The following is a 20,551-nucleotide window of genomic DNA, read 5'->3' on the forward strand; positions in this document are numbered from 1 at the left end:
CGCCCGGGGGCGGGAGCGGGGCAGGGCGGGCGCGCGGCCGCCAGGTGAGGCGCGGAGCCCCCGGCCGGCAGGGCGGGCAGCCCGGGACAGCAGCGGGCGGCGGCGGCCGGACGGGGAGCGGGCACGGACACGCTGCCGCTCAGGCTGAGCCCTGCCCGTGCCCCCTCCGCGCCTCCCCGGGTCCCGCGAGGAGTCGCCCGCCCTGCCCCGTCGGCTCCGCGCCCGAGCGCAGCCGCCGGTCCGGGCCACCGTGTCCCGGTCACCTCGGCCCGGCAGGGCTTCCCCAGTGCAGCCCGGTCTCTCCCCCTCCGCCGCTACCCCGCCGCGGCCGGGGATCCCCAGCCTGTGTCGAGCTGCGGCTCCCCGCGGGATGCCCCGGGCGGAGCCGGAGCCGGGACTGGCCTCTCCCGGCCGCGGCGCCTCCCCGCCCGGCCCCGGAGCCGAGGGGGAACACGACGGTCCCGGTGCTCCGCTCCCCGCGGCCGTTCCCCGGTTCCGCTCCTCGGGCGGCGGGCAGCGAGCCGCGCCCGGGAGCTCCGGGCTCCCACGGGGTACCGGGAATCCCCCGGCCGGGACGGGCCGGGGGGGCCGGGGAGGCTGCGCCGCAGTGAGCGGGGCTGTGCCGCTCTCGCCCTAGGTAGGATGGACCTGCCCCCCTGCCTCTGCCCCCATGTCCAATAAGAAGAGACCCGGCTTGACACCTGCCTATATACAGAGGAGGAGAGCAACATCTTCAGCGCTGGGCTTTGGAGGGGGGGGACCAACCCAAAACACAACACAGCATCAGGGCAGAGCGGGGGGCTCGGTGGTGTTATAAAACCCCCCCAAGACTATGACTTCCAGTAAAATTGAGATGCCAGGGGAGGTGAAGGCAGATCCTGCAGCTCTGATGGCATCTCTGCATCTGCTGCCTTCTCCCACTCTCAACCTTGAAATCAAATACACCAAGGTAAGTTGTGTTCGTTTGTTCTGACAGAGAAATTCATGGTTTTCTCTCCAAAGGAGGGATTTTGCTTAAAATCAGTCTCATTCTGCCCTACCCAACGTGAGTGTAGAGATATTGAAAAAACAACTGCTAAAAGGCTGCCTTGGATCTGTAATAAAAGAAAAAGATTTTTAGCCCTGTAATCAAATGAAAAACCACAGGATAATAGAAAGCAAATTATATCTGGCTTTGCCACTTTTCTGAAAATGTGCTGTTTTCTACTGAGCCGTTGGGGTTTATTTTCAGTGCAAAATCAGTAGTTCTCGGGTATGTTTTGGTGGCTTTTGATGTACTTCAGAGGATGTTACTATACATACCTGAGTATCTCAATCAGAAAAAAAAAAACGTTTTGTTTCTTGAATTACCCTGTGTGCCCAAGGGACTCTTTTACATTTCCTGGAGGACTCTTAATACTACCAGGTTCTTACAGCACTGGAACAGGTCTCCACGAACTTTTGTGATTCTTGAATACACCCTTGAACGATATTGCGAGAGGGCATGTTTTCCTACAAACCTTTAAAGAGTGATTTTCATAGAGAGAGGGTTAAGAACAAACCCACTGTAAAAATGTAGAAAAATCTGCTGGGTTTTTGTGGTGTCTTATGAGACTAAATTGGTTTTGTTGATTAAAATGGGCTTTAAAAACAGTCATTTGTTTGTGAATGCATTATGCATTTTAAAATTCGTTTATATATTTTTAATCTTTGCATCTTCAGTATCTTTAAAGAATGTTTTAATTTCTGTTGGAGAGGTTTCAGATCTATTGTATAAACAGATTACAATGTGTCAGACTTTGTTTCTAATTACCAAGTAACTTAATAGGAAAATAAGCACATCAGCACTGGAAAAAGGTGATAACATTTTTATCTACTGGAAATACAACTTCAGGAGCTTTAATGCTGATAGGAGACTCATTTTGGCCGATGTAGTGTAATTTTTTTCTTCCATATCATCACTTCAAAAGCTTTTCATATTTTCTCTTTTTTTTTTAGTGAGTGCCAAAATTAATTTGTCTTCTAATTTGTTACAGCAATTCCTTGTTCTAGAAGAATGTTTCAGAGGAAAGTCAACTATTTTAAATTTCCTTGCATTTTAATGCAAACTGCAGTATGCAAATCTAAAAATGCATATGGTTTCTTGGTCATAAATTCTTTTAATACAGTTAAATAAGTAAGGAATGCAATTATTGGATGCTGTGTAGTGCTACACCTCGGGAGCAATCATACCCTGCAAAGACTATTTGGCATTAATTTTGTTCATTGCTGGTTTCAGTGTGAGCTGTGCTTCAGGAGGGTTTCGTGGGAAGTACTTGGGAGTAGTATCACAGCCAGTTTGCATCATAAATGTACTTGCATTTCTCTGTCCTAAAACTGGAAAATTGTTTCTAAAAACCTTTGAAAAGGACAGCAGTCATCAGCAATCATAGCTTTCTTTCTGTGAGAATGTACAGTGACCTTTAATAAATCAATACATAATTCCATCATCTCAGATCTAAAATGTTATACATTTTATACTAAGGGAACAATTAAAAGAAAGTTATTTCATTTCAATATTAAGCCAAAACCAACAGCAATGTGTTTCTTCTAAGCTCGGATATCAGGTAACTCCTGGTTGCTTTTGAGAAAATTTTGGTTTAGGACAGGTATCAAATGTTTCACTTGGCATATCCTCTGTCTCTGTTTTTCTGTCTGTCTCGCTCTTTCCTCCTTTTTCTCTTTCTCTGCAGGAAATTCAAGTGATTTATAGATAATTGGAGTCTTCAGCTTGGAGTTTTGTCTTGGGCAGGACTTTTATCCTGGATCCACTTTCCCACCTATTACAAAGAAAAACAATCAAAAAATGAAATAATGGACTGTAACTTGATTCTTTATTTTGAGGGAGTGGTCACTTCATGTCCTAAATGACAAACAACTTCCATAAACAATAAATAACATTAGACTAAAGCACTTTAGCAAGGAAAAAAAAAAAAAAAGAAAACAACCCCAGACCTTGTAAAATCAGACATCTGTAAGCATTCCTAGCAGTCTCTCTCCTGCTTGTTAGCTGGGAATTTTAAATACACAACCAGGACACAGAATTCTTGAACTCTTTATTACAGGTGTCTATGAATGTGAAAACATAACATAACCATTTGGGAGTTAATTCTTTATGAAAAATAGAAGTATCTATGAATATTTAAACTTATTTAAAAAAAAAATTTAAATATATTTTGAAAATATTTAAATATATTTTGCCAATTAAATTCTATTTCTGTAATTCTAAAGTTGGTAAATAGACAGGCTCTTTAGGGTAGAACATGTTAAAATTCCAGGATTCCCTAAGTGAGTTTTGTTAAAGATTTGTAATATGTACTGGGAAAAAGAAAATTACTAATTAATCTTTTAATAACTGCATTACCCTTGGGTTGCTATGAAAATTACTTCCAGCTACATAGATGAAACAAATATCACCTGTGTAATTCTCATTTATTCGATTATTTAGCAGAATTATTAAAACTTGTGAAATATTACTCAGTAAGTTTATTGAAATAAGCAGAAAACTATATGTGAAGTCCTTCCGATCCATACACCTGACAGAGCACCCAGAGGCAATGCATGTTTGGATAAGTCAGAAAAACATGATTTAGTGATGAAAATTGCCCAGTGCTGTGGTTTTATGTAAGATGTGCAGCAGTAGCTATTGGGACTTCAGTATTGGAAGTCAGCCTATGCTGCTTTAAAAAAAGCAGTCATTAGAAATATTTTTCCCAGTTTTTTAATACCTTGGCACAGTCTGTGAAAAATAAAGTGTTGTAGATGTGTGTAATAAGAACTGGTGAGCAGGATGTGAACCAGACGTGCAGGTGAGTGTTCAAGCACACAGGGTTAAGTTTTGTGTGGCTGGTAAGGACTAGAACTGCTACATTTGGGATTATCTCTCTTTTCACTGTGATGACTCTGTAGCTCTTTACTTTTTAACATTAGCATTTGGGGAGAGATTGCATCTGCAGAGTAGGGCATCTTGGAGTATTGCAGGGAATGAGGTTGTTCCCCAGCCCTGTGGCACAGCAAGCCCTCCTCAGGCTTGTCAGGAGCGTGCTGGCAGTGCTGTGCTCCATATGCAGGGGGCTCATAGGTAGGAAGGGGATCCAGTCCTCCCTCTGGGAATAAGTCACGCTTCTACAAAAGTCAGCTTTGTGTCAGAAACTTTCCCAGAATGGCTGTTCCAGAAATATCAGATGTGTGAGATAAGCAGTGGTGTAATGTCTGCTAAGGACATGTCATTGGCATGTTTAGGATGGGGAGCACAGCCCAGAGAACCTGACAGCTTCTGAGGGTGGTCAGTGGGTTTGCACTGTTACACTGATGCCTCTCTCTTTTAAACTATTATGAAACTCCATTTTCCCTCCCAAGACTGTCTCCCAAGTACCTGACAGTGGATGTGGAATCAGCCCAGTGGATTGAGCCCTTTGCAGCATTTCCCTCCTGCTGTCTCCGTTTGAGGAGCTAAAGGTGTTTCTGCAGGATGTGGCTGTCCTTCCTTTGTTGTAGTCATGTTATAATGGCATAATCACATCTGCTTTACAAAATATTTTCATTGTGGTTTTAATAAGTTGACTCTTTCAAGGACAGCCTGGTATAGAATGAGGAGCCCAGGGCTCTGTCCTGTTGTGGCTCTGTCACTACATCAGGTAGCTGAGTGAATAAATGTTCTCAGTTTGCATCATGTTGAGCACACTAATCCAGATGGATGGTTTGTGTTTTGATTCTTGCTTGCCAACTGATTTAAGTGTGAGCAAGAGCTGAAAAACTTCAGCATAAGGAAAAGCTGAAGAATTGTGGTTTTGAGAGCTTTTTAGAAAGAGGTGCCCTCAAGGGATGAAGTTACAGCGCAGTGGCAGTGAGGAGGCACATGAAACATTTCTCTATTAACAGCCTGTGATTTAGCTGACAACCATATCTTCTTTGTCCTGTCTAAATGGGTTTGCCTCTACCCTTACAGCACAGGCTAAAATCTGTTCAGTTTATGCACACAGGCCAGGTAAACTACCCAGCACTGCAACAGAAAGCTGTATACAGGGGTTGTATGAAGTATAGGCAAACTGCTTCTGGGTAGATAAAAGATAACAAATACATCTCAAATTGTCATATGATAAGCATCTGGGTTTGAAGTATTTTATTGCTAGGTTTCAGTATATTCATTCCTATTGCACTTCCTTGGCATTACCCTTTCCATTAAATTTCAGCACATGTTTTCCAGATTTTATCTAGATAAAATTCTAGACTGACATTACAATAGAAGGCGGGAAATCTATTTTATTTAGATTAATATGCAGAATCTTTGTTACTTTTTGAACAGAAGACAAGCTTTGGCAAAACTCAGGTAAGTGAGGAATACATGCACTTTCCCATCTGTCTTTCCCTGAATGAGCTACTTTGGTGCCTTTTGAAGTCAGATCCACTGAGCAATGCCTGAAAAAAACAGCTTGGCTTTTGGGTCACCTAGGTGAGCACAGTTCTTTTACAAAAGATGGGGCACAGTAAATTAGAGATGTTTACATGAAGAGTAGACAAATAGAACAGCTGCTTTACCCCTTTGTGGAACACTTCAGCCTCTGATGCTGACACTAGGGATGCTGCTCTTTATCATTACAAATGATGTTTCAGTGTGTATACTGTATGAGGATTTACTGTTGTTAAAATATCCAGTTTGAATTCTCTTCCAGTGTATTCATACCTTATTTTTAGTATTACAGTCCATCAACTCAGATAGTGATCAGAGAATATTTATGCAATTCCTTCCAATTAGTAGCCTGAATGTGAGATTATTCTTTCCTCCCAAACCTTTATGGTCTTCTGCACAAACCCAGTTTACCCAAGTTTTGCACAAGAAACAAGCGTAGCCTTACGTGTATCCAGTCCCTGCCTTTGCTTATTCCAGTACAGCCACAGCAGCCATGAGCCTTAAAAACACAGAAGGCACAAGGCTGAACTGGCCCCAGCTAGAGAACTGTGGCACTGAGGGTAACTATGGCAGCAGTGACCTCTTACTGTGCTGAATCTGCTGGATCTTCAGGGAAAATGCACCCTGGTTTAATGCACCAAGCTGTACAGTAATATATTGCTGACTCTGTCTGGTTGGTAGGATCGGATGATGCACTGAAAGACTTTCTCATTGATTTTCTCATTGCAAAAATGTTTAACACTTCAAGTATTCAAATGCAAAAGATCCATGTATTAATTTGCATACCAAAACCAGAAGGCCAGTAATAATCAGAGCACTTGCCTGACTTGAAAGCCAGATAAATTCATACCCCAGCTCTGAAGCAAGCAGAGCAGAAACTTGAATATGGATCCCTAATTTCTCATGGGGAATAATAGGTCCAAATTTTGCCAACTTTGCCTGTATTTGGGAAGAATTTCATGTCATCTGCTGTTGGATAATTTACTTCTAAGTACTTATGAGGTAACAGACTTGATAGCCCAGTAGGCGGGACACTGTTGAAGGAAAATTAGGATTTGAGTCTTTGCTTCAAGAATAATCATGATGTTGGACAAGAGCAAGGAATAACACACACACTCGCATACTCTTTCATTCTGACAAAAAAAAAAAAATCCCTCAATAATTGTTTCATTTTGTCCTTCAGAAAGATTTCCCACAGAAGTTGACCAGTTCTGATGCATTTCCATATTACATTTCTATCTTGTAGATCTGCATTTTCTGATAAATACCACTGTCCAAAAATTCTTGATGCAGCTTGTCCATCTCCCTGTGGAGATGCAAAATTGTTCCCAGCAGATCTTAATGGGCTCTGCCAGTTTGATGTTACTCAGTGCCATAAACTGCCTGGGAGGACCACACCATGAACCCACCAGATGCAGTTATTCTCTTTTCTTTACAATGCATGTGAACATTTCCCTTCAGAGAGCTGTTCATGGACATTGCAAATTGTGGTACAGATCCCCAACCAGAAGTTGTCTGAACCCTTCCTTCCAAGAGCCTTGGCATTTCCTGCCTTTGGCAAATTTCATCTCCCTTGAGTTGCCCAAATGTCATTTAACTTCAGCCCCAGTAATATTTTCTACAATACTCTGATTAGCCTGAACAGTTTTATCTACAAACTCTGTACCTTACTATTAACGATCTGCAAAGGCAGGTGAGCCAAGATATTGATTGCCAGTCACAGTAATGAAGGGGCACCTTGCTATTAACCTCTTCCCAGGGAGAATTATCCGTTTATTTCCAGTCTTTTTATCTTATCTCTTAACCACTTTTTAATCCATGGCAGGACTTTATCTTTCACCATATGGTTACTAACTTTCCTTAATAGCCTCTTGCTAAGGACTTTATCATCAAAAGCCTTTTTAAAGTCTAAATAAATTGTATCCACTGATTCATCTCAGCTTCTCATTTGACTAACTATCTTCCAAGAAATCTCACACATTTACAGAGATAAATGACAAAAGATGAGTTCAGTGGTCCATATCATAAATTCTTTGTCAGGTCTTGCATAAAGTCATATTTCTTCTTTTACAGTTTTGCAGCTATCTTTTGTAAGACTGGACTGTGGCATTTCTCTATTTATTTTTTGAAAATTCTTTTATTCTCCCCAATTCTAAAAAAAAACCCACAACTTTTTATCTGTTTGGGGTTTTTGTAGGAGTAGAACTCATTCCTTGAAACAAGTAACCAATATATCAAATCTAGTTCAGCTGAAAGAAGCAACAGACAAAAAAAATGCAATTAAACAAAGATATAAGGAAGCTATGTAAATGTAATATAAGCACAGATATGTAGAGGTTTAAAAATCTTCAGAAAGCTGCAGATTCAGAAAGCTTCAGAAAGTTCTATGCAGTTGTCTAGTGAGGAATCCTCAGACAAGGGAGAAGACATCTCTACCTAAAGCACAGAAAGTAAATGGATAGCTGTGTGAAGATTTACTACCAAGTACTATGCAGAGAACGATGAAGTCTAAACATTGATTGCCATCCAAGGGCTCAGTCATTCATTACTGTTATGTTAAGCAAATGAATTGCTGTTCAATCTGCATGTTCCTATCTGGTTTTCCCTGAAACACAAGTTCCCTATTTCAGAATTTGTCCAAAACCATATTTCTATTCATGAGTCTTTTCTGTAAATAGCAATCTACCTTTGTGACATGAGTACAACACATCAATGCTAAGTCACACGGTGAACTAAGGTTTAGGAGCACTTCATTACTAAAAGTGTGATATGTGAAGCCACATCAAAGTGTTGCTGCAATAGCATTGCTGCAGTAGTCTCCCAAATGAAAAAAGAAAAAAGAACCTAATCCTTGATTACTTGGAGTCAGTGCCTTTCATGGAGAGCCTGGTGAACTATATTGGTGACTTGAAACATAATGCATTCCAGCTTTGTTGGACTGAAAATACTGCAGAGAACCAACCACATCATGTTCTGTGACCCAAGTGAAAATGTTTAAGGTCAGCTCAATCTCAATTGGCTTCAGCTGGAGGCTAAAACGCTGGGACCACACTGACCACTAGAGTGTACAGACCTTAATCTGTGAGGGGTTTGTAGGTAATGAAGACTTTGATTTGAACTCAAAATCTAAGGGGATGCTGTAGGGCAGCTGTGAGGAGCCCACAGCAGGTGGTGTGGTTACAGAAAGGATATGTTTGCTAATTTCCATGTGGATTTATAGTACGCCCTAATTTAAAATAAGTGAGTTACAAAAAATCCATTTGGAAAGTCACAAAAATACGGGAAGTGTTGCATGGTAAAACAGGCTGGAGCCCCTTTGCTGAACTTGGAAAGAGAATGCCAGAGGGACACTGCCTTCTTACCATGCTCTGGTCCTGAGGCAATGATTACATTAAATCCCTTGGCTTTTACTCAGAAACTATCAGAAAGTGCCTTTCCTTCCAAAGACATGTATTTACACAGGTAAGATCCTATCTCTGTATGAGACTGATTTCTTTCCAAAGCAGAGCTATTTACCATTCTGTGTAAATATAGGTATTTTTAGACTGTCTTATAAAGGCTGATCTTATCCTATTGTGAGTAGGTCAGTATGACTTAAATTTGTCATTTGTCAGAGTGTCAGGTGTACACTTCATCTGAAATAGATCTCTCCAATTGGAAGATCCTTCCAGGTCTCTGCTGTGGCATTGTTTTCTCATGCTTCATCATCCTCCTCCTCATCACCCCCACCATCACCCTGGTACACTCTAAGTGGCTTTTATGCAATTCCTGATGGATTTTGAAAACTGGAAGAATTGATGCAGTAGATTTCAGGATGCATTAGCATTCAGGATTTCTTTTTATTTCAGAACTTTATTTCAACTCCTTGCAGCACAATTGGGAGTGAAGCACTGGGCCTGTCCTGGACTCAGCCCTTAAATAATTTTTGGTGTACTGCTGTTGTTAGATATTTAATAAAGATGATTTCCCAGAACAAGTATTTTTACCTGTCATTTTCCAGTCTTCCAATTAGTGACTCTGCTTTTCTAATTTTTGAACAGAAATATAATCTACCTTGGGATGGCCAAATAAAGATCTCCCCAAAATAAGCAGCCACCTCTGGAATTATCTTCAGTCTCCCTTCCATAGCCAGGTTGTGTTCAGGATCCAGTGACCCTTCCACAGACCGTATCTGCTTATTTATTTAATTTAGGCTTCTCTTGGCTGTTTTAGTTCTGTAACCTTTCCAGTAATTTTCTTCAGATTATTTAGTATGTTTAGTAGCAATTTTTATTTTTTGTGTCTGCAGTCTTTGTGTTTTCCAGCCTACTTTTCCTCTCCTATCTTCCTTCTTTGCCACCCCATTTATTTTCTTGCTTGTGCTTCCCGTTTTTAACCTTGGGAATGCAAATCTTTTTGACTCTTTCACAGTCTTAAGCCTCCATGCTGATTCTATGGATTTTAATTTCCGAGCTTCAAGCAGGGAGTTTCTAAGTTACTTCCTCTTTAAAAAAAATCTGCTTCTTGAAGTTTAGTATCCCAGAGAGTATGGCTTCTTCATGTGTTTCTCTCCTGCAATGAAGCTGGAATTATTTACATGGTAACCATTTCTCAGGGGTTCAGACACAATTTTTAGTCCTTGACAGGACTATGTCAAATGTTGTTTACATTAGGATACAGAAAACTCTGTTCCCTACACACTATTTCAGTGCAGCTTTCACTGAACTAATAGGGAGTTATTGTGGCTCCAGCCTTACTGCCTTCATACTCTTTTTCCTCTTCAGTACCACTTCAATGTCACTTCAGCTGCTCTTATTTTGAAGTCAGTTCCTCACTCCAGTACTATCCTTCAGATCTCCACTGCTTGTCTACCCGTGGGTCCGCGTTTTGTGTTCTGTGTTATTTCTCCCCTCCAAGCAGTGCCCACGCAAAGCGTTGCACACACAGAGCTCTCCCCTCTCTGCAGCCTGACTTGTCCTCCCTACACAGCTTACACGTAAAAAGTGTGGTATGCCTCTGATAATTCTCATCCCCTTATGCTCAAAAACCGCTGTTTTTTCCTCTCAGTGATACAGTCCAGATCACCCGTTTTCACACTCAGCTTTCTTAGGCTGGTTTATAGGCACTTGTGCTTTTATTTCCCAGCTATAAGATGACCTAGATGAAAATTGTGATCTAGTTAGTTGAAAAATCTTGTAAAGTCTTTTCAGCTCAGTTGCAAAAGCACTTCCCATGACACTGTACCTCACTTTTATTTACCATTCTGTTCGTGTAAAATGTCCTTAAAATAGAATTTAATTTTAAACTGGGTTTAATACTTCTTTATATTGTCAAATTGATTTGAGAAGGCATTTATGTAACTGACAGGTGGATACATAGATTTCTTTTTTTTTTAAGGAGCCACTTCATTTTGTTGTTTGAAACATATTCGGAGTATATTTTAAACGTTCTTTGCACCCAGACATAAAAGCAGTGTCCCAATTCTACTGGATATTTTCAAGGCTTACCATAACATATGCATTTTACATTTGCTTATGGCTTTTTTCAGCTGAAACAGAAATACTTTACTCTTGAGTTTGTCAAAACTAGCAAGAAATTACCACTACCTTCCAAATCAAGGAACTTTTTCTCCAGTTGCTTCAGTTGTCACACACTGTTGCAGCAGTCCTGTACCAGAATGGCTTGCACAGACCTTTAGAAACACGCACGGTTGCTTTTCAGGATATCTGGCTAAGCCTTTGCCCCCTTTTCCATCAGTGCCTGACATTTTGTTGGTCTTCCTCTTTTTGTCCTTATCGCACTTTCTTTACCACGGCCACTTAACAGCCTCTTCTCTTTTGTGATGTTTATTGGATCTCTTTTCCTGAGAGGTGAAAATCAAGCTCTGCTTTTTTCACTGTTAATTTGAAATAGTGATCTAAGAATAACACTAAATCTGCTATAACTATGCTGATGATGGCCTAGGAGTCTTAGTGGTGCAACTCTTTGATAGTGGTTTTTAAATCCATTTGTTACATTACTTAAGATGTTTTTAGCTGGCATCACTCAACTGCAAGTGTTAATATTCTGCTCCATCACATCTTTCAGAAGGCATTAATTGATTCAGCCTCACTGTAAAACTGTGACAAGGTTCCTTCACAGATGGGGGAGTTTAAATTTGTGGGAGTGTAACCATGACTAACTCAGACAGTAGGTCAGTGTCAGAGGCAGGATCTCTTGCTAAACCAGCCAGACTACAAGAAGATCAAGCCTCTATTTTTGTACATGGTATTCTGGGAAATGGCAATACAGATGAATTTTGGAGCTGGTGTTTACCTGTGGCTGCATGTCTGCATTTCTCTATGTTATTAAATGCACATTTCTCTGTGTACTCACTATACACACACACATGGTATAGATGAAAAGACCCCTTTCTTTGTGCTCTTTGCTCTCTTTCTGTGTCACTTCATCAGGAGTTGTCTCTGTTGCTGTTCCTCTGAGTGTTGTCAGGGAGGCAGTGCCCTCCTTGCTGCAAAGCCTGCATAATGAGTTCAGATGGAGCTGAAGCTGGTGATGTTGTTCCCCTCTGTACTTCTCTTTAGGAGGAGGAATATTCCATCAGTACAAAGCAGTCACAGTACTGGAACTCCAGTTCTGGTATTGCTTCTATTCTCCTCAAAGGTTTTGTTTTAGTAAGGCTCTCCAGCATGGAGGGAGAAGGAAAGCCCTCCTATTTAGATGCCAAGCAGGAGCCCAGTGCAGTACATGCCACTGACTGGTGCAGCACAGCTTGTCCTCCCTTTAATGTCTGGATTCTGCATGCAGCACCAATGTGTTCGTGCTCTTGCTCTCTCAGTTAATTTCTTTCCTTGAGAGAGCAACAGGACAAATCCTCTGATAACTTGTTTCCTGGTTAGAAGCCTTTACCTGCTTTCCTGGATTGGTTCCCTGTGGCTGGGAACCCTTGTAGTCAGCTCTTCCAGCTGTTTGCCTAAATGGTCTTCAGGGAGACTAAAAGCAATGAACCAGGAACAGCAACATTTGACTTCAGCCAGGTCCCATGGGAATTCAGTTATTACTCACTGGATTGGATTGGTAGCAATACCTTCTACCAGGGATCTGCCAAAGGCTGCAAGCCATGAACCTTCCCCAGCAGCTGTCACTCGTGTGCTCCTTGCAGAGGTGGGGCACTGGGGGACATGTTTGCTGTAATTAATACTGAGCTCCATACCTTTACATACCATTAGTACCTGCAATGTCTGGGTGAAAAATTTCTCAGATTTAAGTCTTGATAGTGATTTTAGCCATTTAGTGATCATGTGTCATTGTGTTTACTACAAGCATAAATCCTGTCTTGTAGACAGCAGGGAAACTAATGAGGTTTGCTCATATTGTGGCATCATTACAAGGGATTCCAGCAGAGAAAAATGGAGTTTGGTTAAAATGGGGAAAAGAAACGCGAATTTTAGAGGAGATGGGGAGAGTGGATCTCGGGACTGCATATGAGTATTCAGGTTTTTTAAAGAAGGCTCTTTATTGACAAGACTTACAGCACGCTTTGCTCATTTAAGGAGAGCTCAGAATAACCAAGTATTGGGGTTTGCCCTAATCCACTTTTTTAATACTGCATATTTGGCAGAAGTTTAGGGTCATGTTTTTCATTTACATACTCAAAGTCATTAGTCTGTTTCTATTAAAGTTAAATATAAGAGCTCATTTTTCATTCAGGCCTTCATCTCTATACAGAATAACTTGCTGGTCATATACAAAAATGTTAAATTCTATCAAACATAGGCATTATTTTTTATATCCTCAGGTATTCTATTTGATTGAGACTGTAATCAGCTCCTGCAAGAATACTCCACATCCAGTTTTAGTCTTAGTACCACAGTGTATTTTGAGGTGTAAATCTGTCAGGTATCCAAGCACAGCAGGATACTTTGACAGTTTAAACCCAGTTCTCCCCAATCAGCCTTATGAATAATAAAAAGCAGAATGACCTATTCCAGTTTTGTACATGTAAAAGGCAATGACTTAATCAACAAGAAAGAACTGGAGGAGAAATTAGAACTGAACTCTGAGGAAAGGTACTCTAACGGTTTCTTCTCTCCAGAAGAATATTCTAAAGTAAATAAATTAGTATTTACCAAGACTTTTTATTGAAAAGAATTTCCAGCCTGAGAGAATTCATTGCAGCATTGAATGAGAGTTGTTGGGTTCCTTTGCATCTTCTTGAAGAGCAAAAGGAATTTTTAAATCCGACTTCTGGGAATTGTTATCTCACAGCTTCTTCTAACAAACACAACAATTTGTTTTAAAGGCTTTCACCAAAGATGTCATAAGTGGTAATCCGTATGTTGTAAGTGGGTACTTAATGTGATTTAACTTAATGCTGATGATGCAAAGCTATTCTCCCTCAAAGCCCATTAAGAACATCCAATTTTCTGGTAGACTAACACTCCTGCTTACTATCGTGGAGATAAGTGACTGTTTAACCAGGACAATAAGTAATACTTTCAAACCAAGGCTGCAAAACTGAGGGGCCACAAAACTGTTCTTTGTGCAAGTTCAGACTCTGAATGTGTCACAAGCTGAGTTTTTTGTTTTTAGCAGTAGTTTGAATTTCTTTATGTACACACATGTACACACAGGCTCTTTGCATCATCTTAATATGTGTACTGGTGAATATCATTATTATTATATCAGTAGTTGTTAATTAAGTAAAGAAACCAATAATTAATGAGGTTTATTTCATGTTTCTCTAAAGTGCAGATAATTCTAACAGTTTATCCAAGATAATGCTTCTCACAGCACATGCTTTTTGTGGCTTCTGTACATGCAGAATGGCACAAAAGGAAATGTCTCTGGCATCATTAACAAAACATGCTAACAGTAATATTTGAAAAGCTTCAGGATGCAAAGTAGAAGCAAAGGCAGACTTTTCAGGAGCTTAACGCTGCTCACTTGGGTCTAATATAGACTTAGCACTTTGCAGGTCAGTGGCTCTGCTATTTGTCTCTGACCTAACAGATCTGGAGTTCTTCACATCAAAACCAAGTCTTGCTGAGCTGAGATCAAACGTGTTAAGGTAAGGATCTTGCCAGTGATTTATCGTGCCAGGGAGGGTGATCAGGCCATAAGGGGCCACTGCAAATGAAGCTGACATTCCAGCAATTTCTCATGTGTAGTTATAAGGTAATTTTCTCAGGCAGAGCTTTAAGTCAAAATAAATTTGCTTATTGTATTTTTCTGTGTTGCCTATAATGTCTGAAATCCTAGGAGGAATATTTATTTGTGCAGCACAGCTAATTTCTAAGTAAGAACTTGTTCCTGGTGATGAACATTTAAAATGGCAGTTACCTACAAGGGAGATTAAATTCTTCCAAATGGCAGAACATATTTCCCATGTACAGATTAATAGCTCACACTGTTTTCTGTCACACATAAGGAGCACACAAGACTGGCAATGCACAAACAATGCAAAACACAGGAGAACTACACAGAGTAATACGAGTCTTGTTTGTACAAACCCCTCCTCATTCCCACCATTTCAAATGAGCACTTGTGGAAGGGTTTCCAGGATCAAGTTCTTAATAGCCACAACTTCATTAAAGCCCAGTGACAGCCCAGTAACTGATTATGTAAACAAACACTCCTCCTCTCCACTCTCGATTTAGTGGATTTTTAAAAATCTTTCATTATTTCACTTTTTAAGGTGCAATAAGTGACATCAAGGATCATTCTCCGTAAAAACCACTGCCATTTTTACCCAACTCATCCAGTGATGGCTTGTCTCTGTAATTAGTGAAAATGGAAAGCACAGTTAATGTTTTAGTCATCCTGATTTCACAAGCAATGTTTTCTGATGCAGTTAGAGTAAGTGTTCTCCAGCAATTAAAGAGTCATGCTGATGAAAGGATAAGTAAAGCTTGGGAGCTTAGTTTCTTAGGAATACATGAACTATTATCTGAGCTATGTTATTTCTCCTGTATTGTTCTACTAACAGCAGACAAATTCTTCATTAACTGAAAAAAGTAAAAATTACTTTGAGGAAAGCCTTTGTGTGCTGCAACGAAAGTTTTTTCCCACTGGTTTAATAAGGCAGCTAAAAGGAGTAAAATGTTTGTGGTGGGTATAGTTCAACAGACAATACAATCTGAAATTTCTTCTCTTTAGATTAATTTTCTTGAACAACCAGGCACAAAATAATCCCTCTAATGAGACTGAATGGAAATAATGGATGCTGTACCAGCATGTGGCACAGTGAGAAACTAAAATAGAAAAGGGTATCATCACAGTTTGGCAGCCTGGGCTTTGTGCAGGAAATACTTGGGGGGGGAGGAGGAAAGTAAGCACGCTACTGCATGTTGCTAAGACTTATTTAATCTTCTTAACTAATTACTCACACTTCCTAATTCAAAATCATACAAACAAAAATGTTTAGATAAGCTGGGAGTTTTTTCAAATGGGTACCCCCTACAGCTTAGAAAACAAACATGACAGGTTTCCCCTGTCTGATGTGCTGCCATTTGCAGAAGAACAGACCCAACTCCCAGAAAGACAGAAGACTAATTAAGACAGGAAGACAGGCAGGTCAAACATTTGGCGTGAGGGATGAGGGACATAGGGGAGAAAAAATCATGTTACATTCCACTTTCACAGCAGACTGACGGGAGGCTTCAAGCCTTTCTCTGATTCCATTTGCTGCTCAGAGACCCTGAATTCCTCTGGTTTTGGTTTCTCCTCTCATCACACCCCTTTTCTAGCATACCATTCCCTAAACCTCTTCTGTCTGTGAGCTGGCTCAGTGGGGGACTTGCCCTATCTGCCTTGAAGCACCTGAAAATCCAGGTGAGCAGAACAGGGCAGCAGCCCCTGCAAGACAGGTCCTGCTCTGCCCTCTCCTCCTGCCTCTCTGGGACTGAAAAGATCCCAAGCTCCTGCCACCATGAGGGCTCGAGCATGGGAATCCTCCCCCAGCTCATGTCAGCCACACTGAAGCCTGACTTAATTTATACAGGCTGAAAAACCTTGATGTATTCACCTCTTTCAAACACTTGGCTTCTGATCCAAAGTACACTGGTATGAAGCACTGGCTTTAATTTTGGTAGAGTTGACTCAGGCCTTGCTACTTGGGATTTACACCCAGAGAAGGCAGACACCCTGGTCTTCTCATCAGACATCTCCCCTTGGCACAAGACTGGGCTTGCACAAACAGAATTGTGCCAGAGCTGGCTGCATGGACAGCAAAAACACTCACTTCTTGGGCATTTTATTTCTGATTCCACTTTTTTGATCCTCCTGCTGTACTATGTTTGTAAAGGTTTAAAATTCTCCAACCCTCTCAGTGCACCCACAAGTTTGCCCTCTAGATTTCTTGAGTGCAATTTCAAGCTTGAATTTATGAAGGAAAGCCACATTTATGGTACATCAGGTCCAAAAACTATGACATTATTCAATCAGGCTCTGAGGTCCAAATGAGACTTTAAAAAAGATGAAGCACCCCACAGCACACAGAGCTTTAGAACTCTTTTTCCTTTTCCTTTTTTTCTTTTTTTTCCCTTCTTTTTCTATTTTTACAGTGTGGGGGTAGTGAGAGTAAGGAGAGAGAAGGACAACCCAGCAGCCAAAGAGGAAAAATAAAAATCAACATGTTCTGTTTTTGTTTGGCCTTTCAGACCTCACAGGCTCTAGAGCATGTGTCAAGTTTCCAGTGAAACAGCTTTGTTTCCCAGTACAAACATCCCTCTGGATGCTGTTGCCACTGATTCCTTTTCCTCAACTGGGGCCTGATTCAGCTCCCACTGAAACCAGCTGGATTTTTTACTTTTGTTCTACTCTGGACCTCTTGGACCTCTTGTAGCTGAAAACTAGCTGTGCCCACGGGAGCTTGCTTGCCTGAATTAGATTTGGTGCAATGTTGTTCCTCTATAGTTCACTGTTACTCTCACACAATTGCAGTTCCTCCACAGCTGAAAGGCATCTCACTGAAGAAGCCAAATCTGGGTAACTGTGAGGGTGATTCTGCTCAGGGGTAATGAATGACATGAGAACCACCTGTGCTGAGGTGGTGGGCCAGCCAGGCTGCCTTGGCTCGTGCAGGGCTCTCCCCTGAAAGCAGCACAGCCACTGGCACTGCCCAGACAGGCTCATTCATGGCTCAGGAGCAGAGTCCTGCAACCTCCTTGGGTAGGTTGGCCTTGAAGCCCATTACTCACCTTTTGTAAACTGCCAGCAAGAAACTGTGACTCTTGCTGGTCACCTGAACAACCCTCTTAAAAATAAAATTAAATGGCACTGCTGATCCATCGCTGGTCATTCAGCCAGCAGACTGCTGGCATTGGCTTTTGCTTTCCTAGTGCCTTCTTATAAAGCAGGTTTTTGCTGATTCTATAGCCAGCTGTTGGTTTCCAGTCACTCCCAGGAGTGCCTCACAACACACTCTAGAATGTGAGAGATTTGCTGTATCAAGACAGCCATAAAAGTGAAGGAAAACAAGGCCTGTGAAAATAAACAAGCTGCACCTCTGATTGGCAATCCCACCTAGTTCGTTCCCTTACAATCGTACTAATCATTAGGACTCGAAATGTTTCCCAAGGAGAGGAAATGAAGTTGCTGAGATGGGAAAGGATATGAAATTTCCTGACCAGACTGAGGCACAGGTGCCTGGTATCTGGGATGTTATGCAGTATTTACCAAGGGAAATGCTGCTGCTGGATTTTTTGCATGCCTCTAAAATTGTTGTCCGTCCCCCACTAAAAAAGAAGTGCCATTATGCACTTCTAGTGCCTCCAGCTCTGAGAAGATGCTGAGGGCCGAGCAGCTGTGATTCTCTTATAAAGTACTTTGGCATCTGATGCCCCCTCCCCCATCCCAGCAGATTCAGTGTCAAAAGCTCTCTAAGGAAAAAGCCACATATGAAAAAAAGATCTTTGATGGAATGAAACTATAACCAGCTACTAAATCAATTGAGTTAGGAAATTCCCATTCCTTCCTCCGTTCATCCAGAACCAAATCTCCTGTGGGAAGCCATTATTATTTGGATGTTAAAATCCTCTTCCTGTACCAAAAAACATTTCTAGGAGCTGCAACAGCACAAAAACCTTGTTTATTAAATCCATGGGAAAATAATTCCACCTCCAAAGAGCTGAATGCAGGGCCACTGTCTGTGCACTGCCTGAAGTTCTGAGTTGAACAGCTGGGGAGCCTGAAGAAAATGTCTCATGACATCATCACTAAGCAATATCGAATTAAGAATGTAGATCGTCATTTCACTCACACATCATTTAAGAACATTTTCAAGAAAGGAAATGAAAAGTTACATTGTTGCCACCTGTGTTGATTACTCTTATGAATTAAGAGAGCCCAAAATCTTTTTTTTCCCCTGTATGTTTTAAGAAGAGGCAATACAAAAAAGAGAGGCAGTGAGCATGCAGGAATCCCCAGTAAATGTAAAAATCAGTTCCATTTCCCAAATCCAGGGCTAGCCCCTGGCTCAACAGCAGAGGCAATTTGAAGTGTCATGAAACTAAAGCTCCTTCAACTAAAAGCTGCAAAGGAGGTATCAGTTCTGTGGTTTATCTTAATTAATTGTATTTATACACATACTCATAAAGATAGTTGTTTGGTACTTCCTTGCTGCTAAATAGTGTTGAAAGCACATTTTCTCCCTGCTCTGAATTTTGATATTGCTGCACAGCAGATCAGAATGTCCAGCCTGGGTTTGTACACATCCCTTCCTCTTTGAATACTTATCACTCCAATTACCTGCATGGTTTAAAATGAACATTAAGTTGCTAAATATTACTAAGCCAGCTGGGATGGATGGCTACTGAAACAAGAGATTGTAGTTGTTTGTTTGCAAAGCTAAATTTGCTTTGTGTTATGCTAAAAACATTTACTCTGGGCTTGATATCAAATCTGATGAGCATCCAAGATGCTATTGAACTCAGTGTGTAATGCTTGTGAAATACAGGTCTTGTGCAAAATGCAATGTATGATTTTCTTCCAACTACATGTCAGCAGTTTCAAAGTAGCTTGGAATTTTTACATGGTAACTTTGGGGTTTACTTTTCCTTTGTACACTTTTTGGTATGATGAGGTATCTCCAAGGCTCTGAACAGTCACTTGACCTGTAGGATGAGTCAGATTGATTTCTTGATCAGCCCTGTGGAACTCTGGCAACAGAGGCCATATATAATTAGCCACAGGCAGGATTTGAACCTAGTGAATACATGGTAGGACCACTATCTTGCAAAGTTCTAGTAAAAGATCTGTGAGAACATCAGTGTATGAGCAAGAGGTTATTGTCAGTACCAGGAGGGATGTGACTGTTCTCTTTAGGAAAATCCATGCCCTTTCTATCTTTCATTTGAAAAGGAACAGAAATTGCCCAGAGATCTGTGTGATGAGATCTCCTGGGAATGATGACACTCCAAGGGGCCTCATGTTCACAGGGGCAGCAGGGAGCTCCCACCCAGGCCTGTCACACTGCTGTGTTTGGAACAGCCCCTCCCACCCCGCAGGCTCACACACCCCAGCACCTGCACCCCCAGCTCCCCTGCTCTGCTGGCCCCTTTGGCATCACTGGGGAACAGAAAAAGGTATTTGGTTTTCTCCTTCACCCCCTGCACACCAGCCTCAGCCAGACTCCACTCACAGGGGCCCTTGGCTGCTTTGCCACTTGGGTTTGTTCTTGGCTAAATGGCTGCACTGACAGGGACACCTCAGTCCAGCAGCAAAGTTGACCTTTTATCTTCTTGCTCTGACATTACTGCCATTACTGCTTCTACTGAGAGTAAATGGCAAACAAAACGTTTGTGTATTCCAAGATTTTTCAAGTGCTCCCTTCTTCCCTTTGCCTTTTGGCACAATGCTATTGATAGCACCCAACAGGCCAGATTATTTAACTACCACAATACCACATAGCAAATGCATGACACACTATAGACTTTTTCTTCTCCCTACTGCATATCACAAAAGGTAACACTAGGACTCAAACAAAAACAAATTACCTCAGTAACTCCTGGAAAACTCAAGTGGTTAATCAGTTACCTTTTATTTACATATATATGCTTAATGCTGAATTAAGTTGTAAAAACCAAAGGCTGATTTATAGCCCCAGTCAGCCTTAATTAACATTGATTCCAGGGGAATAGTAAATGT

At 41.3% G+C, this 20,551-nt stretch overlaps 1 protein-coding gene across 1 annotated transcript in view; it reads left to right on the forward strand.

Moving 5' to 3' along the window:
• Positions 1-517: 517 nt before the first annotated feature.
• ALDH1A2 (aldehyde dehydrogenase 1 family member A2) overlaps positions 518-20,551 on the forward strand; it is a 50,706-nt gene continuing 30,672 nt past the window's right edge. Inside the window, exon 1 of the mRNA XM_058033568.1 lies at positions 518-949. Within this exon, the coding sequence (XP_057889551.1) occupies positions 833-949 (117 nt within the window). The 5' untranslated portion in view covers positions 518-832. The remainder of the gene's footprint in view (positions 950-20,551) is intronic.

The sequence above is a fragment of the Melospiza georgiana genome, chromosome 13 (genome assembly GCF_028018845.1).
Source record: "Melospiza georgiana isolate bMelGeo1 chromosome 13, bMelGeo1.pri, whole genome shotgun sequence".
Taxonomy (NCBI): Eukaryota; Metazoa; Chordata; class Aves; order Passeriformes; family Passerellidae; genus Melospiza; species Melospiza georgiana.